Source organism: Anas acuta, chromosome 7, assembly GCF_963932015.1.
Source record: "Anas acuta chromosome 7, bAnaAcu1.1, whole genome shotgun sequence".
Lineage (NCBI taxonomy): Eukaryota > Metazoa > Chordata > Aves > Anseriformes > Anatidae > Anas > Anas acuta.
This window is the reverse complement of record NC_088985.1, coordinates 24,878,995-24,903,455: the sequence shown is the minus strand read 5'-3', so window position 1 is coordinate 24,903,455 and position 24,461 is coordinate 24,878,995. Positions and strand designations below refer to the sequence as shown.

At 58.1% G+C, this 24,461-nt stretch overlaps 2 protein-coding genes across 12 annotated transcripts in view; both read left to right on the top strand.

Annotated features, from left to right (window-relative positions):
* Positions 1 to 4,766, top strand: part of SLF2 (SMC5-SMC6 complex localization factor 2) — a 30,824-nt gene extending 26,058 nt beyond the window's left edge. For both annotated transcript variants that reach the window (XM_068688309.1, XM_068688307.1), the window contains exons 19-20: positions 793 to 861; positions 1,996 to 4,766. In XM_068688309.1, the coding sequence (XP_068544410.1) occupies positions 793 to 861; positions 1,996 to 2,031 (105 nt within the window). In that variant the 3' untranslated portion in view covers positions 2,032 to 4,766. The remainder of the gene's footprint in view (positions 1 to 792; positions 862 to 1,995) is intronic.
* Positions 4,767 to 6,649: 1,883 nt separating this feature from the next.
* SEMA4G (semaphorin 4G) lies at positions 6,650 to 24,460 on the top strand. 10 transcript variants are annotated; one of them, XR_011098240.1, is made up of 17 exons: positions 14,188 to 17,141; positions 18,567 to 18,771; positions 18,946 to 19,094; positions 19,211 to 19,273; positions 19,358 to 19,456; positions 20,092 to 20,185; positions 20,299 to 20,412; positions 20,585 to 20,751; positions 20,884 to 21,053; positions 21,139 to 21,283; positions 21,382 to 21,604; positions 21,683 to 21,798; positions 21,886 to 22,037; positions 22,122 to 22,183; positions 22,285 to 23,611; positions 23,713 to 23,797; positions 23,877 to 24,460. XR_011098240.1 is itself a non-coding variant. In XM_068688313.1 (15 exons), the coding sequence occupies exons 2-15, from the start codon at positions 18,651 to 18,653 to the stop codon at positions 23,160 to 23,162; spliced, it is 2,553 nt and encodes an 850-aa protein (XP_068544414.1). In that variant the 5' UTR covers positions 6,650 to 6,787; positions 18,567 to 18,650; the 3' UTR covers positions 23,163 to 24,460. The 10 variants fall into 10 exon arrangements, 5 of the variants coding, with proteins under 5 accessions (XP_068544414.1, XP_068544412.1, XP_068544413.1 ...); XR_011098239.1 differs by having other exon boundaries at positions 23,695 to 23,797; XR_011098238.1 differs by having other exon boundaries at positions 23,713 to 24,460.
* The last annotated feature ends 1 nt before the right edge of the window (position 24,461 follows it).

The window sequence follows — 24,461 nt, the reverse complement described above, 5'->3', positions numbered from 1 at the left end:
TAGCAAGCCAACTGGGATCACCTCAACTTTGAAAAGCCTTGGCTTTGCCAGCCTTAAATCAAACACTTTTGCCTGTGTACTTTCTTAACTCTCGAGAAGACTTTTTTTTTATTCAGCAGGATCAGTACAACATGGATCCTTTTAATAAGTTACAGAATCTTGGCTTGAATTTTTGAATATCAGACCCCTGTCTTTTTTGTTTCTACTGCACTTGCACTGGGAGATGAAAATCCTACTTGCTTTTTCCCTTTCACTACTACTTCTGTTGTGATACTGCAGTAACTGCAGAAGGCACCACTGTGATGATTTTACACAGTATATGAAGCAAATTTCAACTCTGAATACCTTGTATTTAACACCTGCTTGTGATTGGTTATGAAAAAAAATACAAGGAATACAAATTCAGACAGTGCTGCATAGTTGGCTTTCATGATTGCCATGGCAGGCACTTTTTTCTCCTTACAAGCAATCAGACTTGTGTAACAAAGCTAAGTTACCCAAAGGCTGAGATGGGTATTTGGAGGCCAGAGGCTTGCATGTTGATGCCAAACACTTAACATTTTTAAATCGTCTTCCTGTAATGAGCTTCTGTGGAGTAGATAATTTTGGATTCAAAATCCCAGATTACAGGGATCTTGCTGGAGTTGAGGTGGTGATGTTCTGTATGCCTGTTGTGAAACTGTTTCCTCCCAATAACCCTTGGGTGTTGGGTTTTTGTTTTGTGGGGTGGTGGTAGTTTTGATTTTTGGCTTTTTTTTTAATGCAAGTGGCTAATCTAACCTGAATTTGCAGGTAAAAGACTTGGTTGCTAGGATATACAGCAAATGGCAAGATATGATACAAACCACTCGGCTTTCTCAGGTATTGTAATGAAAACTTTTTTTTAATTTCTTTTCATATTGCAGGGTGCATTAAACTCATTCTTTACCATTTGAAAATAGCATATGGATTTTTAAAAGATTTTTTTTTTCCTTAAATTGCTTGGCTGTTGATTATGCTTAGGTGTCTTAGGATAGTCTTTAGTTAAAACCCTTGTTTTGCTGGCCTTGGTAAAACCAAGATTCCATCTTTACCCTTAAAAGTGCTGTTCTCATAAATGGCTTACGCAATAACCTGAAATGCTAATACTGAGTCAGGTCGCAGGGCTTGTCTCTGATTACAGTCATTAGTGGATGCTTTGGAAAGGACTGAGTGGGGCAGGAATGCCGTGATGCACTTCCTGCTATTGTCTGGCACTCTGTCACTTGGAGGTTACTTGAATCCAAGGCTCTATGCACATGTGTTTAACAGCTCTTGATTAACAGCCCCCCACCGCCCCCTGCCTCGAAAGTGTCTAATTTCATGCAATGATGAGGAAAACCCTCTCGTGCTCTGTGAATGTGTGCAGTAGCAAGAAATTTTACGATCAGCCCTTCATTAATACTTGCCTTGGCTGACATTGGTGGAATAGGTGGATGACTTCTAATATCCAGAGCTCAGCTCTGTTCCTGTGTTTCTTAATGTGCTGAGGTCCTCTCTTGGAATATAAAGTTACGTTCAAAAATAAATACAAAAATTGTTCAGCTTTCCAGTAATCTACTGCATTTCTTACAGGAAGTTTAAATTACACATAAGCTTAGTATTGATTTCAGTTTAAAAATGTGTAATCAAACATTTGTCTGTAAAGAATAATAATGACTCAAAGCAATTCATGAAAAAGACATCATTTGTAGTGTCTCAGGTTTCCTGTTACAGGGAGGGAAGGGAATTAGAGGGTAGACATGGTCACAGAGGTACTTAGCAGATGATGAAAGTTATTAAAGATGCTGCTCTTCCAGAGTTGTTTCTTTCAGAGGCAGTTGGGTTTGATTCACATGTGGGGAAACTGGAAAGTGTTTCCAAATTAAAATAAACAAATAAAGAAGAGAGTAGGCAACTGCTTAGCTTAAGGTCACCACGTTGGATTGTGAGTCCTTACAAATTTGAGTTGTTTTCTATTTTGTTCTTACTTTTTAGGGAAAACTGCATGACTTCTGGGAGCCAGATTCGTGAGAGCTTGTCTAGTTCAGGGAAATAACAGAAAAAAATGAAACCAAGGAAGATGCAGAATGAATGGAGCTTCAACTTGGTTGGAACACAAGGAATCAATCCTCTGAATTAGAACTTGGGCTTGATTCAGGCCAACATTAAAAACACAATGATTCAATATGATGATCGTTGTTTTTACAAATACGGTACTTCAGAAAAAAATGAAGTGGGTAAACTGCAAAAGTAGCTATTTCTATAGCCCTGTCTGATTTTCCAGGCGTATTTTATCATACTGAAAACTGAGTGAAGTTTCTCATTTCCATTGCTAATCACAAGATGTTTTCGAAAACAGTATGCATCAGTTTTCTTGCCAGCACACACCTGTAAGCGTTGCTTTAGGGTGTCTAGGAAAGAACTGTCCCGTGATGTGGAATGTGAGTTGAGAAACAGTATTAGACCTCCCCTGTTGTGGGCAGGTGAGGAAGCTCAGTTTCACTACGAGCCAAATAACAGAGTCACCTGCACGTGTTAATCTGCAAAGCAAGATTTGGTAAGACCAGCTGGTTTCTCTAAATAACACAAATACAGCAGTCACGTGTGAACAAGTGACCATCTCCTTCGCTTGAGGGTGGAGACAGCTGAAGAGGGGCTGTACCCGAACAACTTGTGGACACTTTTTTGCTCTGCGGTTGTCTTTTATCAAATAAGAGAATCAAATTTGTTATTACAGTGATGCGTTCATTTTAACGTCCTCAGGCATCGATTTATGTATGCAGTGTATGTGACTGCACAGAAAGTGATTCTCTAAGACCATATTGTAAATGAGATCTTTAATACTCAAGTAGTATTGTTGTATTCCTCTTTAAAAAACAAACTTTTATTTGTTATCTGGCTTCAGCGCTTTATCTAAACAGAGAGAATAACTATTTCTGAAATGTCAAGTCAGTGGAAATTTGAGGAGATGAGCTTTTGGCCCATGCAAGTAGAAATAACTGTGAGAGCTGTATGAGGTCTGAATTCCTTTGTGCAAAGTCTTGCAGCGTACACAGCGTGTGTTCAGAGCTCCCCAAACTTTGTGAAATAGTCAGCCCAAGAGGTAATCTCCTTTTGTACTTTGTGTAAATGCCATCATTTCAATCTTACGCTGTTGTGTTTGGGGGGGCGGGGGGGGGGGAAATGTGTATATGAACAGAAATTTAATGTATTGGGTAAAAGCACTGAGTGGGAGTCTCTTAACTGTAATTTTTAATAACTACGTGTACATTTTATAATACTGTTTCCTTTTCAATTTTTATAGATTACCCTGTCTTGTATGATAGACTTGCTACGACTTCACAAAAATGTAAAAAAAGGATCAAATTCAAACAAAAAAAAAAAGAAATTTATGTATGTTACATGTTAAAGAACTGCTCTAGATTGGACTCAACTCAGAGGGAAGGTATTTTATTTGCAAATCATATTCAGTGTTTTGTCTTTCAAATGTTAGCGAGTTAGCCTGAGTCTGTGCAGCTGTACCCTTTACAGAATAATCAACTTACCTTAACAGCAAGAGTTACGTGTATGACATTATTCAGGGGAGAAGAAAAATTCCTTTTTTAATCTCACCGTGTTGTTAAAGAATTGGATGAGTCTACCTCAAAGGGTATCCTTGACCATGGAACTGTTACAGGCTTAAAGAAATGGTGTGGTGGTATACAGCTATGGCAGTGCCACCCTTTGCTCTGCTCGTCTTTCGTGGTGTCAGCCTTCCCTCTGGTAGCATTTGCTTACTAGGCTGAATATATTGTATGTGATTTTATTAACGTTTATATTTTTTTCTCTCTAATGTTGTATAAAGTTTTAAAAAGTACAGAATATGTTTCCTGTATGTAACGTGTATATATTTTCTTACCATGTAAAGTTGACTTTGCAGTCCTGTATATTTTGAAGAAGGAAAGGGTTGGGGTCTAGATCGACACCTCTTTTGTATTGCAGTTCAGAACACATTGAAACTGCTGTGCTTTTTTTTTTTCCCCATACAAAGTAACCACTTTGATACATATTTCTATTTAATAGACCCGTGGAAAATAAAACCAGACGTGGTTTTCTAATTAAACGTCTCTGCACAGAATGTGTATGCATCAACTGTTTCACAAAAAAATGGCTGCAGGTCCTATTTTGGTCTTGCTGCAGACACTGTAGTTCAGAGGTTTGCAGCTGATGAGCTTACTATAAATGGAGAAAGTCCTGAAGTAGTTCTCAGCTCAGCCAGTTCTGTGTTTTCATGCTTAATGTCTGTGTATACAATCTGGCATTTCTCCTCTCTCCCCCCATCCCCCTTTTGTCTGGACTTGCTTCCATCTGTTTTGTAGCTGAGTAATAATCCCCCAGTTGCTGAAGTCTAGACGTTGGCTGAGTTGGAGCTCACCGGTGTCCCTACAGAGACGATCCCAAAGCATCGCTGCGGAGTCTTAAAAGGGACTGCCGAGCTGAGTACTGCTTCAGGACCGGCAGTGAAATAGCAAACCTGCTGCTGTTTTGTGTTTTTGCTGACTCATTTACTGGCCCCCAGCCAGAAGCTACACGCATTGAAAAAGGCTGTTTGCACAGTAAATGTCTTAACTGCTTTGGTTGTCTTCAGATAAGCGTTTTTGCACTGAGGTTTATCTTGATATTACGTTGGTTGTACTAAGAACCATGTTATCTCATTTCACGGACAATTAGATGCACTTTATTGCAGTAATCACAGACAAAAAATTAAAGGCTGCCTATAAAATATACATTTGTGGCTTTTCTTTTTTATTTTTTCCTTCTGACAAGCCTCTGCGTGGCTTAAAGTTTGCTTCTAAGTTGAAGAAACCGGCCAGCACATTTCACGTTGTCACCGTTGTGTTGTGGAACTCGGTAATGGATGGGGATTTCACAAGTGATTAATGACTCGCAGGCAGGTCTGGCTGAAGGTCAGTAGCACGCGGCTGCTTCATTGATGCAGTGGCTGCAGGAACTCTCTGAAGTCCCCAAAGCCGAGGACAGCTTTGGGAAAAGCAGCTGCCTGTGGAACAAGCGCGCTGCTCTTCCTGGCAGAGCAGCTGGAGGGACTGCTACCTGGTAGGGTTACAGAGGTGGCGTTTTAATGTGGATTTATTTATTTTTAATAATAAGGGATGGATGCTGTGGTGTTAGAGCTTGGCTGTGCTCAGGAAGCTGTCTTCATCAAAGGTGCCTGTGCTTTGAGGGGCTGGCAGGGACGTACGCTGCCCTTGTTGAACACGTTGGGGATAAGGAGCTGCCTGGAGAGGTCAGGCTGATGGATTTAGCCCGCTCCTGGTGGTTTACATTATCTGCGTGCTCTTAATGACGTTCCTAATGACGTTCACGTTGTGATTTTTTTTTTTCCCCCCCCAGGCTGTGAAATACCTTGGTGTTTTGCCTTGTGGATGTTTTGCCAGCTTAACTGATGGGGGCCCCTCCTTATCTCGTGTTGAAAAGGCCTTTCAGTGCTGGGGAGCGGCGTGGGCTGCTGATGGGAAGGCTCCTAGAGAAAGTCGATTCCTCGAAGGGCTTGTCCTCACCGAGGTGCTTTTAGTTTTGTCTGCCTGCTGCTTTCAGCCAGCATTTCTTCATCCCGGCAGCAAGGAAGTTGAAAGGGAACGCGTTATCGGGTATCGAAAGTAGCGCCGGGTGGTGAGAGAGGAAAAACATTCCCATCTTCCTGCCTTGATATTTTGGTCTGGGTGCTGAAAGCCAGTCCCCATGCTTGCTGGGTGGAAGTGCTGCCTGCGGAGATGCGTTTTCACGTGGCTTTTAAGCAGCTTTTGGATGCCTTGTAGTTCTTTGTCTCCCCTCTCTCAGCCTGCTGAATAACATTTTGTCTCCTCCAACATCCCTGCCTCCCCCGGTTCCATGTGGGGCGGTAACGGGGAGGGAAATGGAACAACTGGAAGTGTTCCCTTACCTGACATCGAGGTGTCTCAGGCTTTGCCACCAGCCCAGGGGGAGCCCTGGAGATGTTGAAAGGTCACTGCCCTTCCCCAGGGTGGCAAGTGCTGGGAATTGGGGCTTGGCTCAGAGGCTCTGGGGCTTGGCTACCTGTCTCTGGCTCTCCTTTCTCAAAGCCTGCTTGGAGATGAAAGTCCTGGCTCTTGCAGCTCGGGCAGTAGCAGGAGGTCCATTTCTTCCGCAGGCTGACCACCAGGCTGCTGTTGGAATAAAAATTAGAGCTGAAAGCTGTCAGGCTCGGCGCTGGGGAGAGGAGGATGGCTAGGCATTATGTTCTGTGCTTTATTCACCCTGCAGGCTTTCAGAGAGGCGATGTAAATCACACAGGGCAGCTGTGGGCTCTTCAGACAGCACCAGTCAGGCTCGTAGACACTGAAACTGAATCTGTGTCCCCTGCCCTAACCCTGGCTGCGGGGACAGGCCTGGCAGGTGAGACCACATAGGAGCTGCGCTGCGTATCAGTTCCCTTCCACATTTATGGAGCACTGCCTCCTCCCTCCCCCGTGTGCTAACCTATTTCTCCAGCATCTGGGCTCCAGCACCGTCACGGCGAAGTTTGTGCAGCACAGCGCGTTTTTCATTCCGGCTGATTTTCTCTTCTTATTAGCCCTTTTTTTTTTCCCTTGCCCTCATTCTGTATTTTTCTTTTCGCAGCTGCTGTTCGCCGAGGAGCTGTGTCAGCCTGGCAGGAGCAGCCGTGCTGGAGATGCCACTCGTGGTTCGGAGCCGGCGGTGAGCTCCTCGGGGATGTGGGGCTGTGCCCAGCGGGGCCGTGCCACAGGAGGACTGTGAGGAGCCTGCAGTGAGTACCTTGGGCGCGTCTCTGCTGGCTGTGGGATCTCGGAGAGTGGCTCCAGCCCTCGCCGGGGTGTATCAGCCTCTGGGCTTAGCCCTTCGGGAGGGAGCCTGCGTACGTGTGTGCTCCTAGGGTGGGAATAAAGCAAGGCACCGTGCTCTAAGTAGGCTGCGTCTGCTCAGCTCGGCGGTGGGTAATAGTCGTGCTGCTGGAAGGTGAGATGGGAGCTCTACAATCACATGGCCTAAAAAAAAGGGCAGAGAGAGGAGTTATTCAACGCCGCTCTGTAATTTGGCTTCAGCCTCTGTAGTGCTTTTATTAGCGTGAAGGCTCAAAGTAAAGTGAAGGAAGCAGAGCTGGGGACCTTCTTGCCTCAGGATGCTGGGGATGCTGAAAGCTAAGATGTTCAAAAAGTGTTTTGTGGCAGAAAAACCCATCAGGGGCTACAGAATGAAAGCAGCCATCCCTGGCTGAGAAAGCTTCAAGCTGCAGATCCCTGGAGGGAGTGAGATGGTGCCAGGAGGCATCCCCACGTGTCTGTCCTCTTCCTGCACCCCCAAGGCCCTGAGGCTCTGGTCCGACGTGCTGGGCCTTTGTTTTTTTTTTTATGTTAGGGGTGAAGCGAGGGGTTTTGTGTCACGCCGTCTCAGTTCCCAAAGTGTCACGTTCCCGATTGTCTCTCTCCTGCTTCTGAGAGAAGTCGCTGTCAGAGCTGTCACACGCCAGCCCTCGGGAGGTCTGTGTGACCAGTTCTCACGTGGCTGAGGAAAACCCAGTGTCCTTTTTTTTTGTTTTGTTTTGTTTGGGTCCTTAATGACATTGCAAGAAAGACTTGAAGAAACATCGTATGGTTCAGGATCTCCAGCAGGACGTGGTAAAGCCAAGCAGCCACCCACCAAAAGCCACCTCCTCCCCTCCCACCCCATCCAGTAGATGTTGGCAGCTCATGGAGCAGGAAGAATAAGGGCAAGGCGCTATCTTTGGGGCAGAACTCGGTGTTTTTCCCTCTGTGCTTGCTGTGTCGGATTTGCCTCTTGGGGGCAACCTCGCCCTGCTCCAGCCCAGAGCGTGGCTTTTGTGCTTGCAAAGACAAAAGGGAGCTCAGCGGGCCTGGGAGAGGAGGGCTCGCTGTCCCTCCCTGCCATTGCGTTATCAGACAACTTTTGGCAGTCGCTGCTGTTATTTGCTGAAAGGATTTAAGGAAGGCCGCCAAGGCTGGGCTGTTCGCTGCTTTCCAGAAATGAGCCGCTTGGCTCCTGAAGGGCCCTTCCCAGCCTTGGAGCCCTTGGAAATCCTTCCTGCCCCTCTGTGGCAGGAGAGGGACGGCTCCTCTGCGGCTCTCGGCTAGCGGGCAGCACGTAAATGCACACGTGTAGGATTTACAGCGATCTCCCCGCTGTTCTGCCCGGGATCCCTTGGGCAATCCCTAATCCTATCAGCGCTGCGGTGAGCACACTCACTGCTCCAGCCCCGTTGTAGGGCCGTGCTCCCCAGCAGATGTGTCATCCGTGCCCAGTCCGTGAATAACCATTTACCTTTATTTAAAGGGCGTTGAGGTGTGTGCTGGAAGAAAGGGAGCATTATTCACGCGTCGTGCTGTGGTTCCTAATGGGGCTTTACGCCCCGATGTGACCTCCAAAGCCGCTCGTTCCGTGCCCGCAGCGCCCCGATCTGCTTCTTACCCTGCGGGTCAGAAACGAGGGGAATAAACGGCGGTGACGGGCGCCTCGCGTGGCAGTGTCCTTGCAGGGGAGGCGCTGGGGACATTGCGGGCAGGGGGGGCACATGAATCAGCTTTGGCTTGCGATGCAGAATCGATGCTTTCCTGTTTTGTGCCTTCCTATTTCGTGCCTTCCCTGAAGCGTGGCCATAGCCAGGTAGGAGGGGGACCCCACACGCTCCTCGCACACCAGTGGGGATGGTGGTACCGGGGGCTGGAGCCCCACAGCGTCCAGTTTGGGGCTGGTGGCAGCAGCCAGGGCTGCGGGGTGCCTGTGGGGACAGCGTCAGCCCTGCTGGGACAGCGGCGCTGGCTCCAGACAGCCGGGGAGGGAACGTGGAGTTCATTAAGCCGGCCCTCCGGCGTGCGCCCTGCTGGCTTTGCCACCGTCCTGCTTAATAGCTCCCTCCTCTTCTCTTCTCTGCCTTTTTGTTTTGTTTATAAAGGTAAATGAGCTGTGCGGATACGCAGGAACATGAATCAAAGGAATTCAGCTGACTCCTGCGCGCCCCGTTTGCCCCGTCACGTAATAGGAGATGCGCCGTGAGTGCTGCCCGCTCTGAAAACACCCCGGGACAAAAAACTGTTTGTGAGGCGTCTCAGTGCAACTTCCCAAAATCTGGTTACGTAAGGGGAAAAAAAAAAAAAAATCCAGCTTTGGAATACATTAGCTTGGTTGGACAGTCCTGGGCGGAGGTACCAGTGAGAAACAAATCAATTAGTGAGGGCTGCAGAGAAATTTCACTGGTTTTGAGCTGCAGAGCCAGGCTGGGGAGTTGCATGTTCCACCTCCAACATTTAACACCGGGCATTGGAAACATCACCCGTGTCTAAAGAGCCCACGAGGTGACGTGAGAGGAGCCTCGGGCCCATGCTGTGCTTTTGATGGGTTAACCCCCAACTTTAAAAATAAAACGAAAACAGGGGGAGGGTGAGGCTGCAGCGTTCCTCGGCTGGAAGCAAAAATCAGCACGGAATGAAAGCCGGGCTGCTTTTGGGACGCGTGCTGATGGCTGTGTTGTTAGGAGGGAGATGTTTCCATGGCAAAACCATCGCCCTCGGCGCTGCTGCACGGCGCAGGGATGCGGCGGTGGCCCTGGGGAGCGTCCTGGTGCGCTCAGCATCTCTCCAACGCAGGGTGGGAGCTCGGGGCCGTGCCGGGAAGGCTGCCTGCTCAGCATTTATTTGCCAGCCCTCCCGACTTTAAAGGAAAACTAAAAGCAAAGGCGAGACCGAAATAGCTCATTTTTGTCTCAGCAGAGAAATTCTTGCTTTGAGCATCGTTGTCACTCAGCCTAAATTGGTTTTAAATGCTTTTTGGGATGGGCCAGCGTTTTTCAGCCGCTCATTCCCTGGCACCCCGCTGGGGCAGAGTCTGGCCGTGAAGGCCAAGGACTCAGACGTCGCCGTGCTTCTTCCTGACATCCCCTCGGCTTTATCATTGGATTTCTGAGAGAAAATCCAAAATCCTCTCTGTGCCTGGCCAAGCCATCCCCACGGGGACACCGTTTGCCACGCAGCCACGTGGGTCTCCCAAATCCCTCCTGCAGAGGCAGGCATGGCGCTGCTCGGGGCTGTATTTTTAAACCCCAGCAGATAAATTTTGGAGGTTCCTCGCCTTCCCCTGCCCCCTCGCCCCTCTCAAAGTGTCAGAGACAAAGGGAAGCTGTGAGAGTAATGGACGAGCTCGGCTTCGGCTGCCGGTGCTGCTGGCGGGTTATTTACTGTGCCACCCTTCCCTCGCAGTGCGGATGGGGTTAGCTGGGCTCGGGGGAGAGAAAAGTCCCGGCCCTACAAGAAACCCAGCCCTGAGCTGGCGCTGAGGCAGCAGGGGCCGTGCCGCTGCCTCCTGGCACGTCGCAACTTTCTCAGACAAATCCCTCAGCAATTGTAATTTTCCTCGCTGGCTCCCAGCCCGCAGAAGGAAGAGGGGTTGGGAAAGTTTGCTCAGCGGCTTCAAGGGAAAAGGATCCCCGTGCCCTCTGCCCCCTGGGGCATTTACCCCAGGGCCCATGCGGGGCATTTGGCAGGGATTACCCACGGTTTTCTGTAGAAAAGCCAGGCTGGGAAGTCCCGAGTGCTGCTGGAAGGATGGGGGCAAAGAGGGAGAGGAAACCCCAAAATCAAGGGGCCGGGAGGCAGCAGGCACGGGGCGTGCTGGCGTGGTTGGAGCGCGGGGCTTTGCGGGTTTCATAAATCCCCGAGCGAGGAGGTTTTGTAACTCGCGGCGGCAGCCAGCCAAATCCCCGGGCTGGGGGTTGTGTCTTCTGCTCCCGCTCGGGGCGAGGGCGAGGCGGGTTTGGGGCCAAAGGAGGCGAATTTGGGGCTCCATGCGTGTGATGGGGAGAGCCCAGCTTCAAGGCATCGAGGTGCTGGGGCTGTCTTAGAGGTACCGGTCACCTAGGGGGGGATGTGGGGGCGGAATTTGGGGTTCACTGCTGCTGGCTGGGCATCGGAGGGGTGAAGCAGGCTGTGGGCAGGCACGGTGGGAACCAGCCCGGTTTTGGGAACGAGAGCAAAGCCCTATTAACGAGCAGCCGGGCTGGGCAGGGCACCACGGCGGCTCCTCTGCTGCCCCACGGGGCCGGGTTGGCTTCGGCTCCCGGCTGCTGGGACCCCGCCGAGGCCCCCGGGAAGCCGTGAGAAGAAGGCAAGGGCGCCAGCGGGGCCCTAAATTCCTTCGGAGGATCTCACGGGGGCAGCAGAGCGAGCGGAGGGCTCTGGAAATAGATCTCCTTCCAGCTGCCGATGAGTCGCGTTAATTAATTAAAGCCTCGCAAGCTCGGGCCTGTAACTACGCAGCGCCGAGCGCGCCGGGCTCAGCTCGCGCCTTGCTCATGCACTAATTACCCCGCTGCGAGGCCGGGAGCTAGCGCAACCCCAAATTGGGCTTGTAGCCACGTGGGTGGGCAAGGAGCCGGGCTGCAGGACGGGACGGGATGGGATGGGACGGGACGGGACGGGCCAGACCTGCCTGCCCTCTCCCAGGACAGCAGGCACGCAGGCAGCGTCCCCTCTGTGCCTTTTTTTGGGGTGCCTTTTTTGGGGGAAAGCCTCCGGTGTCCACCCTGCTGAGAGCCCTAGAAAGCAGGGCCCTGCTCGCTTCCCACGGGAGGTCGGGGAGAGCACAGCCCACGGATTTCTGTGGGGTGGGAGGCGAGGCGTGGAGCCGCTCGGGTTTTGCTCAGGGACAGGAGGAAATGGCAATTAGCTGCCGGAGCGTGCAGGCGTGGCGGGAGGGAGGCCAACAGCACAGGAGGAGGTGATTAGGGTCTCCCCTCTGCTTGTAGGGCCCCAGGAGTGCAGGTTGAGAGTTTGTGCTGGAAAAAAGGGCGATGGGGGCAGGCACCGTGCCCGCAGGAGCCCCTGGAGGTTTTATTTTGGCTCTGCCCCCCCCCCAAATTTCCCACGTCCAGGTGGTGAGGAGCAGTTTCCATGCGGGCTGACCCTCATCCCCGAGCCATCCTCCAAAAATCGCTCTCCAGCACCTCCCACCTGGCACCCAGCCCGGCTGTGGGGCGCAGGGCTAAGGGGGGGGGGGACACACACACGGACTCTTTACCCCCTTTCCTATGGGGTTGGCGTGGAGAGGAGGGGCCGAGCGGTGCCCGCTGGCAGCGTGCCGGCACCAGGTGCTGTACGGCTTGGCAAACACGGCACAGCCACGGGAGGAGCTGCAGAAGCCACCCAGGACACCAAGGCTCCGTGTGGGGCCTCCTTGGGGTTACCCAGCCCCAAAAAAAAGCTCCTGTTGGGTGAACACAGGCTGTAGGGGGGGGCACAGTGTGACACGGTGGGGCACGGTGGCACGGCACGAGGTGGCACTGTGCCACGCACCCACAACACCAGGACACCCCAAGGGGCTCAGCACCCCTCCGGCGAACCCCCCAGCCCCCAAAACCCCACCCCAAGCCCACCGGGGGGGCACCCCCATCCCCAAACCCCCCTCGCCACCGCCCCCAAGGCCACGTCCCCCCCTGGGCGCACGCTTTGGGAGACTTTGCCCCTCTCCGCGCCACGCCGGGCGCGCTGCCCAGATACGGCAACCTCGAGGGGGGGGTGACACGAAGCAGCGACGGTCCCGGGGCCTCTCGTTTAGGGTTTTTGGAGGGGGGCAGAGCCCCCGGTGCCGCTCCCACCCCACACACACCCGGCCCGGTACCGGCGGGGCTGCGCGCAACCGGCAGAGGGCGGCGCGGGGCGGCTCGGCACGGCCCACGGCGGGGCTGCGCGCAGCGACCTGCGCCGGGCGGCTCGCCCCGAGCCGAAAGGAGCCGAGAGGAGCCGTGCCGAGCCGCAGGCGAGTGAAAAGGGGGCAAGGTCGGGTTGGCCCGCATGTGGGGAGTGTGGGGGAAGAAGGATTTTGGGGGGGCTGGGGGCGCGGCCGGCAGCGGGAGGGCTGGGGGTTGCGCCCGTGGGTAGGGTGCTGGGGGAGGAGGAGGGGGCTGGGAGCTGTTTGGGGGAGGGAGGGGAGGGTTTGGGGGGATGTGGGGCGCCCCATAGAGCGGGTGGGGGTTTGGGGGAGCCGGAGCAGAGCCATGGGGAGAGGGGAGAAGGGGGGGGGGGCGCTGGTGCAGGTGGGGGTTTGGGGAGACGAGGGCTGAAAGGGGGGAGGGATGTGTGGGGGTGGTGTAGGCGCTGGTGCCCGGCTTTGGGGACAATTTGGGGGACCTGGGTAGGGACAACAAGGGGTGAGGTGATGCAGGTCGGGGCTGCAGCAGGCAGGGCACAGCTGGGGGGGGTTGGTGCAGCCCCCCACGGCAGCAAGCTTGGGGTCACGGCTGTTCTGGGGGGGCCCGGAGCTATCGGGGGCCCCAGTGGAGCCGTGCAACCCTCCCGTGGGCTGCAGGGGGCTGTGGGGTCGGGGCTGTGCAGACCTGGGGGCAGGAGGGACCCGCCGTGCAGCCGGGATTGGGGTCTGGGCTCTGTCTGGCGGCGCACACACGGCCTTGACATCGCGGGGCTCGATTTGGGAAGGGGAGGGGGGACACCGTGAGAGGGCTCTGGTGGTGCCAAAAAAAATCCTCCGGGAAGACAAAGAGGCTGCCCAAAATGGATGAGGAGCGCAGCTTCCCCCCAGAGGCTGGGAAATTATTAATAATAGCGCTGCCGGGGTTTGTGCTACTTGTGCTGCCGCCGTGGGCTCCTGCTGCTTCTCCCCTCTCCGGCTGGGTAGGATCTGGCCGTGCTCCCCGTGCTCAGCCCCTACCCGGACCCCGTCCCCCTTTTGGTCCCCCAGGACGTGGCCTTGGCCGGGCCGGAGGTGCCCGGAGGGCTGCGGGGCGGAGAGCTGCCCCCCGCTGCCCTGATCTCTATCTTGGCTTTGGGTTTGTGTTGCAACCCGAGGGGGAAAAAAAAAAAAAAAAGCAACAAGGAAAATGAAACCCAACAAACCCGACGCAACCCTTTCGGTTCCTGCAAGCCAGGGCTTTGTGGCGTCAGGCTTTTTCTTCCCCCCCCCCCCCCCTTTTTTCCCAACCAACATCCACGTGAACCTTTCCCTGCTTTCCCCGCCAGGAATGCCGGAGCCGGGAGGTTTTTGGGCAAAGCTGGCAGCGAATTCGGGCTGAGAGCAGCCAGGTGTGCTCGGCGGGGCTGCCCACGGCAGCGTGCACGGCCGGCACCCGGGGGGCTGGGGATTTCCAACCCCCCCCGGGCTCGGCACGGCGTCGTGACGGGGCTTGCTGGGGAGCTGGGGGGGGGTGAGAGGCTGCGGGGCTCTGCTGGGGGGTCCCCAGGGGTCCTGGTGCCTTGGGATGTTTCCTGGATGGGTTGAACCAGCTGGGGGGCAGCAGGAGGAAGGTTTTGGGGTCTTAAAGGCTGATGCTTGGAGAACGAGGCTGTCCCAAATCTTTCTGGGACTGGGAGTCTCTCCCCTCTTCCTGCTGCCGAGCCCATGCAAATCCCTGCCGGGGCTGGCTGCACGCAAACCACTCCGGGAAAGGCCGAGGGAAAAAGCTCAGAGCTCCAAGTGTGGGCTTTGGACCCGGAGTTAAAAAGGTCCTCGGCTCCGCTCTGACCCCGAAGCTGAAGCTTCCTCGGAGGGCAACCCAAGCAAACAAGATGAGGTCGGGTTAAGCCGGGACCGAGAAAAACGCTGCTGTCATCTGGTTTTGCTGGACGTTCGGGAAGAGGAGAAGAGAAAAACAGTTTATCTTTGGGATAAATAAAACGGGAGAGGGCCGGGCTTGCGGTCAGAAGCCTTGAACTGGGGCGAGGCCGGCTTGGTCGGGCTCCAGCTGCCCCCGCAGCCTCTGATGTGCCCCAAAACCCCGCGGGCCGGGAGCCCCCTCGCCGTGCCGGGCACCTCCGTGGGAACGGCGCCGTCGGCAGCACGCGGCTCTGAAACCCGAGAAGAAAGTGGAAGGCAAAGCAGCTCTGAGCAAACACCCGCGTGAATTCACTGCCCTGCATTGTACGAGCCCAGCCAGACGAAACAAAGCGTCCACGGGGATGAAAACGGCCCTAAATTCACCCCAAAGCCCCCAAAACACGAGCGAGGCTACGCCGACAGCAGCGGGCTCTGCAGCGTCCCTTTAAATTTAAGGCTGGGGCTTTGGGTTTGTTTTCTTTCATTTTTTATTTTTTTTTTAATTGTTCCTGGGAGTCGAATTCTGAAATGATCCCGCTCGTTCTGCCGTGGCAGCAGCGCGCCTCGGCCGCAGAGCCTTGTAAGGCTGAGCTGCAGCTCGCAGCCAGCCAGCCCCTTGCGACGAGCTGCGGCGTGTGAGCCAGGCGCCGCACGCCCCCTCGCTGGGAACCTCTGCCGTGGCACGGGGGGCCGTCCATCCATCCGTCTGTCCGTCCAGCCGTGCCGTCCCGGCCTGCCACAGTGAGGAAAAAAAAAAGAAACGCAGAAAAAAACCCAAACTGTTGATTTTTGGTGGCGACGTTCCCAGCGCTGCGTCCGCCTCTTCCTCCCAGCGCTTCCCCGTGGTGGTGCGGGGCAATGCTGAGGGTGCCGGAGGTGGGATCGGGGCTGGCTTCGTTCACCCCACGGCTGCTTTTCCCCCTCGTTCCCTGCAGAGCATCTCTGCAGCATCCCCCGAGCCCCGTGCCGAGGCTCCACACCCCACATCCCCGTCCCGTACAGGGCAGGGCTGGCAGCAGGGGGAAGTCAGCGCCCGGCCGCGGCGTCCCGGCGGTGTCTCGGCTCCCTTCAGGTTTTGTTTCACTTCTCTGTCCCCTCGGCTCCTGCGGTGTCTCTGTGCAGACACCATGGGGATGTGGGGTGACGTGCTGGCTGGGGGGCTCGCTGAGTTCGCTCTCCTTCCCCTCTGCAGCGCCCGCATCCCTAATTTGGGGGAAGGAGCACCAGCTCGCGAGCCACCAGCACCCAAACGCATCACAGAGCCCATTTTCCCGGAGGACTTTTGGCAAGTTGGCATTTTGCTTGCTGCTGTTGACAAAACCCCGGCCGCTTGGGAAATTTCTGTCCTGCAGCTCCCCTCCGGCCCTGGGACGCAGCCGCTGGGGCTGACGTTTGGGGATGGTGCCAGGAGGAGCCGGTGCTGGACCCCGCGGCTGCTTTCCAGCCTGCAAGTTGGGAAAAAGCCGAATTAAAGTTGCCTGGCAACCCTCATCCCAGCTGCCCTCGCCGGGCACCGCGGGATCTCGCAGGATTTCGCAGCCTCTCTCAAACCGGGGACGCGCTCGCGGCTCCTCGCTTCTGCCGGGCTCCCCTCGCCCGTCCCCATGCCCGCAGCTGCAGGGCTCTGAGGCGTTTGCTGCCCTGCAGAGCGTGGATTTGGGATGTTGGGGGAGGCCTCGGGTGTGCTCCCTGCCTCGTCCTGCTCCTCGGGCAGCCCCCAAAGCTCCCCACGTGCCCGTGTTGCTGCTCGATGTGGGCATTTTAAGGAGCCGAGGACCGGGCCGGCTCGTCTGGGTGTGCTGCGCAGAGCGGAGGCTGCCCCAGCCACGCTCCAGTTGTGACCCAGTAAACCCAGTCCGACCTGACCGGGGCTGGCTGCCGGTGACACCCTGCTCTTCCTCCAGCACCGCCCGGCAGCTGGGGGCGTTTTTGGGGTCCCCCTGCCTGCGTTGTCCCCATGCCAGGCACAGGGAGCGCAGCTGATGCCCGACCTCCAGCACCGGAGCATCCTAAAGGTGCCGGGTGGTTTTCCCCTCAAATCCCAGGTTTCAGCAGAGCTGCTGCTGCCTCCTCTCTCCTTTTTGTCTCCCTCCCGTGGAGAAATCTCTCCGTGGCGTTTCTCCTTCTGCCTCTTCCCCTTTTCTGATGGGAAAGCCGCGTGCGTCCTGTGGCCCTGAGCTCTCTGCCCCTGGCACGGAGCCTGAGCTTGGGATTTGCTTTTTGGGGAGCAGCGGGGCTGGGGCAGCCTGGTGTGGTGATCCGAGGAGAACCAGGGATGCTCTCAGCTCTTTCCTCCTCCTTCCCCCATCCCCAGGTGTTAAAAAAAAAAACTCGCACACTAAAATAAATAAAAAAAGAACACCTCGAAACAGCCCTACCCTGGGAGTAAAACATTAACCAGCCCTTGGAGCGCAGCGATTCGTTTCCTTCGGGACAAAGTTAACAGCGGAGCGGGGCCGAAGGAGCCTTTGCACATGGGCGCAGCCGCTGGGCTGGAACAGCCTCGTGCGCCCCGGCCCTGCCTCGAGCCCTGGCGGCGCTGGCGCGGGGTAAAGTCCACGGGCACTGCGTGAGGGGGGGCAGGACGCCGGGGAGGGGGCACCCGGCAAAGGTCAGGGCTCGTTTGGGGGCAGGAGACGTGGTCTGGTCTGTATGGCCGTGCTGCTTTTATTCGCGGTGTAGGGCTGAAGCCCCCCGGCCAGCTCTGGGGTGACACCGAGGGGTCGGAGCCACCCCTAGAAGGATTTGGGGCCGGGACCGTGCTGGCTGGAAAAAGGGCAGCCTCTCGCATCTCCTCCCGGGCCCTTCTGGTTCCTGCCTTGTTTTGCTTTGCCCTCCCCTCTGTCTGAAGCCCGGCCGGCGAGGTATTTGCTTTAGGGAAACCGTCTGCAGCCGAGCGTGTTTGAACAGCTTTGCTAGAGGGCCAGGTATTTTTGGTGTGTGTAGAAGGAAACCCTAAGCAAACAGATTAGTGCCGGCTGCTTTGCGGGGAGGTCTCCCCATCGGAGACACCCCACGGGCTCTGTCCTCCTCGGCACCCCCGAAGCCACCAGGCAGCTGTGGGGTGCCGGGGGTCCCTTTTAGGAAACGGGGTGCCCCTTTCTCCGGGCTCGCTTCCCAGCCAGGAGGACGGAGGTGCTGCGCCCTGATGGCTGTTTTATGGGATCCCCAGCCCCGTGCTCCCTCCCCACGTCTCCCCATCCTCCTGCCCGGCCCCACTCCAGCCCACTTGCAGTTTTGTTTCCCCGAGGACGTGCCGCCCGCCTCGCTATCTCCCCGCTCTGGTTTCACACCTCCCGCCCGGGGCCGGCTGAGGTGGGGTTTGGGGGAGCGGCAGCCTTTTTGGCCGGGTTTTTTTTTTTTTTGCTTTTTGCTTCCTGGCTGGGAGCGGAGGCAGATGCTGAGCTTCAAGGCAGCTTTTGATGAAAGGGAAGCTGAAATGTAGTGGAAAAACACTGGGGGGGAAAACAACCTCCTCGTTTGGAAAGACCTGGTGGAGGAGCCAAATGGCTCCGGATCACTTCTCCCCTACCCTGCGCTGCACATGCCTCGAGCATCCTTCCCCAACCCTTTGTCCTTAGAAATTTCGGGCCAACTTTCTGTGTTTTTGGGGTTTTCTTTCCTTCCTGCCAGCTCCTCTCTCCTGCGGGGACCCCGGGGCTCATGGATCTGGGGAAGGGGCAGAGCCCTTTGGCTTTTGGGGCGCACCAGCTGCCTGGGGACAGCTTGGGGACGGTCCCCACGTGGTGGCTGCCGGCGAGGTGCTGCTGGGGGCCTGTGGGGCACTTCTGCTTCTGCACCTGCTGCGGAGAGACGTGCGGTCTCGTGACGCGCTTGCCTCCCCTGCCACGGGACCGTGGCATCCTCCACCACTCCCCCTCACTGCGCCTTCACCCCTCGTGCACGCCTTTGGGGCTGAGAGTCCCCAAATCCCCATGGCTGGCAGCACCCCTGACCCCCTCTCTGCATTTCAGGAGGGTCCCGGGGAGCCCGTCCCCAGCAGTGGCTCTGCCGGGCCCCCCCAGCCCGGGGGCCAGCCTCGCCGGGGACCGGGGAAGATGCTCGGGGGCACGCTGAGGGTCCTGGCTGCCCTCCTGGTGGCCGCGGTCATGGGCTACCCGTCCCGGCGCTCCGCCACCGACCTGGATGCCACCCCCAGGACCACGGTCACCTTTGAGGGTAAGGGGGGCGCAGGGTGGGTGCCGGGAGGGAAAACGGGAAGGAAGCTCAGCCTGCTTTCGAGTGCTTTGCGGCGAAAACCGCTTCGAGACTTTCCCCCGTGAAGCCGGATCCCAAAACCCGGGGTGGTGGCCGTGTGCCCCCCGCCCCCAGCGCCCCCATTTTCTCTCGCAGAGCTCTCCGGGGTGCGGCGGTTCAGCGGGCACAGCCTGAATTACACCACGCTGTTGCTGGAGGACGAGCGGGGCATCCTCTACGTGGGGGCCCGCGGGGCCATCTTCGCCCTCAACGCCAGCAACGTGGCCGACGGCTCGCACCGCACGGTGAGCACGGCCCCGTGGCCCCGGCCCCTCGTCCCCGAGCGGCCTCCAAACGGGGAGAGAGGCTCCCCCGTGCCACAGGGTGGGTTGTGAGGTGATGTCTGCTTTTCCCCGTGCAGATCCATTGGGAAGCATCCCCGGAGAAGCAGCTGGACTGCCTGCAGAAGGGCAGAAACAACAAGGTAGGGCCAGCACCGGGCGGCGAGGGGGGACACGGTGGCGGTGTCACCGGTTGGTGACCGGGGTCCTCCTGCTCCTCTCCGCAGACCGAGTGCTTCAACCACGTGCGGTTCCTGCAGAGGCTCAACAGCACGCACCTCTACACCTGCGGCACTTACGCCTTCCACCCGCTCTGCGCTGCCATCGTGAGTCCTCCCGACCCCGTTCCCGGCCCCTTTTGGGGCGCAGAGCCCCCGTGTCCAGGCGGGTGGCTTTGGGGTGGCAGCGCCGCGGTGTGGTCAATGTCACGCAGACGCCACCAGTCCCCACCCCGGCGCTGGGGCTGGACTCTGATCCCACAGCGGGGTGGTGCTGGGGACGTGTGGGGACACAGGGGGGACAAACGGGTGGGATGTGCTGGTGTTTGGGGTCTCAGAGCCGCGCTGTGCATCCCTGGGGGTGTCCCTCCCGCAGCCCGGGGGGGACGGAGGGGCCACGGTGCACGTCCCCACGTCCCCAGCTGCCCGTGGCACTGCGAGGCTGTTCCCACGGCCCTGCTGCCCGTCTGGTTTGTCCCCAGCCGCTGACGGAGCCGCCACGCCGCTTGGCCCCGTCATTATTTGAAGGGCTTTGAACTGCAAAACCCCAAAGAAAATAACTCCTGCGGTGACACAGCGACGTCACCACGGCCCCGGGGGGGACCCAGCCCGGCTGGGCAGCGGCCACTTGGCCAGGCTGAGGCTTGCTGGGGTGCAGAAACCCCACAGGCGCTCGTGTGGGGTTTTTTTGGGGGGAGACTCATCCCACCCGGGCATTGCTGACGCTGCCCCCGGTCCCACAGGACGCCGACAGGTTCACGCTGCCCGCCCGCTTGGAGGAAGGCAAGGAGAAGTGCCCCTACGACCCCTCCCGCGGCTACACCGGCCTCATCGTGGGTAAGCGGCCCCGTAGCCACACGGGACACTCCTCCACGTGGACGTGGGGGGTTTTTGGGGCTGTCCCCGCTGTGCGGTGGTGGCCGTGCTGACGGGTGCCCGCCCCAACGCAGATGGTGGCTTGTACACGGCCACACGCTACGAATTTCGGAGCCTTCCCGACATCCGCAGGAACCTGCACCAGCGGCCGCTGAAGATGGAGGAGTCCCCGCTGCACTGGCTGAACGGTAGGGCTGTCCCCGTCCCTGTCCCTGTCCCCGTCCCCATCCCTGTCCCCTCGGACTGGTGGCACTGGTGCGTGGGGATTGCCCCAGGAGCGCTTTGCTGCAAGGGGAAACCGAGGCAGGGAGGGACCCTGGAGAGCCCCCGGGTGCCACCTTCCCACCCTGCGCCCCCCAGACGCTGACTTTGTGGCCTCTGTGCTGGTCCGGGAGAGCAAGGACAGCCCCGTGGGGGACGATGACAAAATCTACTACTTCTTCACGGAGCGGGCAGGCGAGGAGACCACCTCCTTCTTCGACAAGAGCCAGGTGGCCCGCGTGGCCCGGGTGGCCCGCGTCTGCAAGGTGAGGGTGGCCCTGGGGAGCGGGGTGCTGCTCCTCCTGCTGCAGGGCCTCCGAGTTTAACCCCCCAGGGGGGAAACTGAGGCACGGGCAGAGCAGAATAACACCCTGCAACATCCCCCGCTTGCCTTTCAGAGCGACGTGGGGGGGAAGAAGATCCTGCAGCGCAAGTGGACGTCCTTCATGAAGGCCCGCCTGGTGTGCTACATCCCCTACTACGAGGTGCTGCGCAGCGTCTGCAGCCTGGACGGGGGCGGCTGGGCCAGCACCGTCTTCTACGCCGCCTTCACCCTCTCGGCGCAGTGGTGAGCGGGGCCGGGTGGGCACAGGGATGGAAAAAAAAAAAAGGGAAAGGCTGGAAACCTGGGTTGACTTGAGCTGTGCACCCAGGAGGACGATGGAGGCGTCGGCCGTGTGCCGCTACAACATCTCCGAGGTGCAGCGCGCCTTCGAGGGCCCCTACATGGAGTACCAGGACTCCTCTCGCAAGTGGTCCCGCTACGACGGCGCCGTGCCCGAGCCCCGGCCCGGCTCCGTGAGTGCTGGGGGAGAGTTTGTGGGTTTTTTGTTGGGGTGCAAGCGGGTGAGCCACCCGCTGATGGTTCTCTGTGTCCCCCTATGTTCCCCGGGCAGTGCATCACGGACAGCTCCCGCAGGAAGGGCTTCAACTCGTCGCAGGACCTGCCCAACAGCGTGCTGGACTTCGTCAAGCTGCACCCGCTGATGTTCGAGGAGGTGCAGCCGGCGGGCGGCGAGCCGCTGCTGGTCAAGAGGAGCGTGGCCTACAGCCGCCTGGCCGTGGACCGCGTGCGGGCCCTCGACGGGCGCCACTACGACGTGCTCTTTATGGGGACGGGTGAGTGCGGGACGTGGGATGGGTCCCCAAGGAGCGCCGGGGATGGGGTTGGTGTCCCCTGAGCTCCCGGCTCCGCAGGGGACGGCTGGCTGCACAAGGCCGTGGTGCTGGACTCCGGCGTGCACATCATCGAGGAGGTGCAGCTGTTCGGGGAGCCGCAGCCCGTGGAGACCCTGGTGGTCTCCCGCAAGCAGGTGAGGGGGTGGAAATGGGGCTGGGGGGCTCGCAGGGGGTGCCCCCTGCGTGGGGCGACACTGCGAGCTTGGCTCTTTTCACCCCAGAGGAGCCTGTACGTGGGGGCAGCCAGCGGGGTCCTGCAGGTGCCCCTGGCCTCCTGCGCCAGGTACACCTCCTGCTACGACTGCATCCTCGCCCGGGACCCCTACTGCGCCTGGGACGGCCGGGCTTGCCGTGACACGGCCAACAGGGACAGGTAGGGACAGCCCTGGGGGTGCCCATCGCCCTGATAATTTTGGGGCTGTGCAAGCTGCAGAGTGCTGACCCCTCTGTCCCGCAGCACGGGGCTGGTGCAGGACGTGCAGGGCGGCAACGCGGGATGCCGGAGCGGCTCCGGGCGCAGTGAGTCCACGCACATAGGGGTGGGGGCTTCACGGGGTGCCGGCTGGCTCGGGGTGGGGGGGATCCACGACACCGTAACAACGCGGTGTGCGCCCCCGTAGGCTCCCTGCCGTGGAAGAACCGGACGGTGCTGCGTGGGGACGACGTGCTGCTGCCCTGCGACCAGCGCTCCAACCTGGCGCGGGCCGTGTGGCTGCTGAACGGCAGCGAGGTGCCGGGCGCGGGGCAGGAGCGGCTGCGCGTGGGGGTGGACGGGCTGCTGGTGACCGACACGCTGCCCGAGCACGGCGGCGAGTACCGCTGCTACGGCGAGGAGCGAGGTCTGCGGACGCTGCTGGCCGCTTACAGCCTCAGCGTGCTGCCCGAGCTGCCCCGCGCCGCCGCCACCGCCGCCAGCACCGAGCCGCACGCCGCCTCCCGGCTGGCCGGCGACGCCAAGGTGGCTTACGTCTCCACCATCGTGGTGCTGGTGGTGCTGTGCGCCGTGCTGGCCATCGTCCTGCTCTACGTGTCCTGCCTGGAGAAGCGCAAGGGCAAGTACGTCCTGGGCGAGCCGCGGGCTGCCAACGCCGAGCTGCAGACGGTGTCGGCCAGCTGCCTGCGCAAGGGCCGCAAGGAAGAGGAGGAGGAGGAGGAGGATGAAGAGCGGCTCGCTTACCCCGACGGCTGCCTGCGCATCATCCCCGGCGAGGCGCCCACGGCCGCCACCTCGCCGGTCAAGGAGCTGCCGGCGGTGGTGCCGCCGCCGCCGCTACCGCCGCCGCCGCCGCTGCTGCTGCCCTCGGAGCTGACCAACGGGGTGGGCGCCCTGCCCAGCGTCCTGCGCAAGATGAACGGCAACAGCTACATGCTGCTGCAGCAGGACGAGCCCCTGGCGTCGCCGCTCTGCAGCGCCTCCTTCACCGAGGAGCTCAGCAAGATCCTGGAGAAGAGGAAACACACGCAGCTGGTGGAGAAGCTGGACGAGAGCTCCGTGTAGGGGCCGGAGGGGAGTCACCCCCCCCCGGCCCCTTTTCCCACCCCCCTTGCCAGCAGTGTTACGAGACTCAGGTGGAAACTACCTCCGGGACCGCCAGCGTTGGGCCGGGCCCAGCCTCGTCGGTTCCTTCGGCTTTTCATTCACTTTTAAAGACTTGGGATGTCCAAAAACTAGAAAAAAAAATGGAAAAGGAGAGAAAAAAAAAAAAAAGCCCAGAGAAGAATCTATTTAAATTTGAAACCTTTATTTAAGTACAAAAAAAACCCACTGACGGCGGTCACAAGCTGGAGGCAGGAGCTGGCGCCTGGCTGAAGGTGGACACGGGGCCGGGAGGGGAGGGAGCCTTTCTGTCCGTCCGTCTGTCCGTCTGTCTGTCCAGGCCGGAGACCCTGTCCCAGACGTGAGGACGCCCCCTCGGGCAGCCCTGGCCCCGGATGCCCGGCAGCCAGGTGGGTGCTGAGCGGGAATGGGGGCGCAGGGGGGGGGCTGTGGGGCCGCCAGCCCCTGCCCGCTGCCACGTCTGCTCCCCCAGGGCTCACTCTCCTGGCAGGACGCTCGGCGAGGAAGAGGAGGAGGAGGAGGAAGAGGAGGAGAGCTACCCCGTGCCCACCCCGAGGAGGGATCAGTAGCGCCGGGTGAGTTGTGGGATGGGTGCCATGGGGTGGCCCTACAGCTGGGGGTTAACCCTGATGGCACTCTGCTCCCTCCCCGCAGGGCGCTGCTGGCAGCACAGAGGGGACACGGTGGCGGGCAGCAGGATGCTGGCAGTGAGGTTCTGTCCCCAAGGGTTGTCCCTGTCCTCGCCCTGCAGTGTGGGAAGGGACCAGCACCGCTCCTGTGTCCTCACACAGCCCGGAGATGGCACATTTCAGCCCTCCCCCGTGGCACGATGGATATTTGGGGGGTGTCAGGCACTGCCCTGTCCCTCGTGGCACAAAGATGTCCCCTCGGCGGTCCCTTGTGCACTAAGGAGGATCTCTGCACCAGGGCCTGCCTCCTGTAGGGCCAATTCATGGCGCTACCAGGGGCAGCCACCAGCCTTGAATCCCCAAATCCCACCCCAACTCTCTCCATGTCCCAGTGACAGGGAGGAGGTGACACTGGAGGACAAACCTGGGCTGGGGAATTCCTTTTCCATACCCCCAAACATTGCCCAGAGATCAGCCCCCTCCTGCCTCTTCCCTCTGAAGAGTTGGGGGGGGGGGCAAAATCTACCCCGTACGCCCCTAAGGGGGCATCACCCTCCCTGCCTGCTCCCCCCTGGCACGGCCCCGGGGCAATAAACGTGATGGTCAGTCC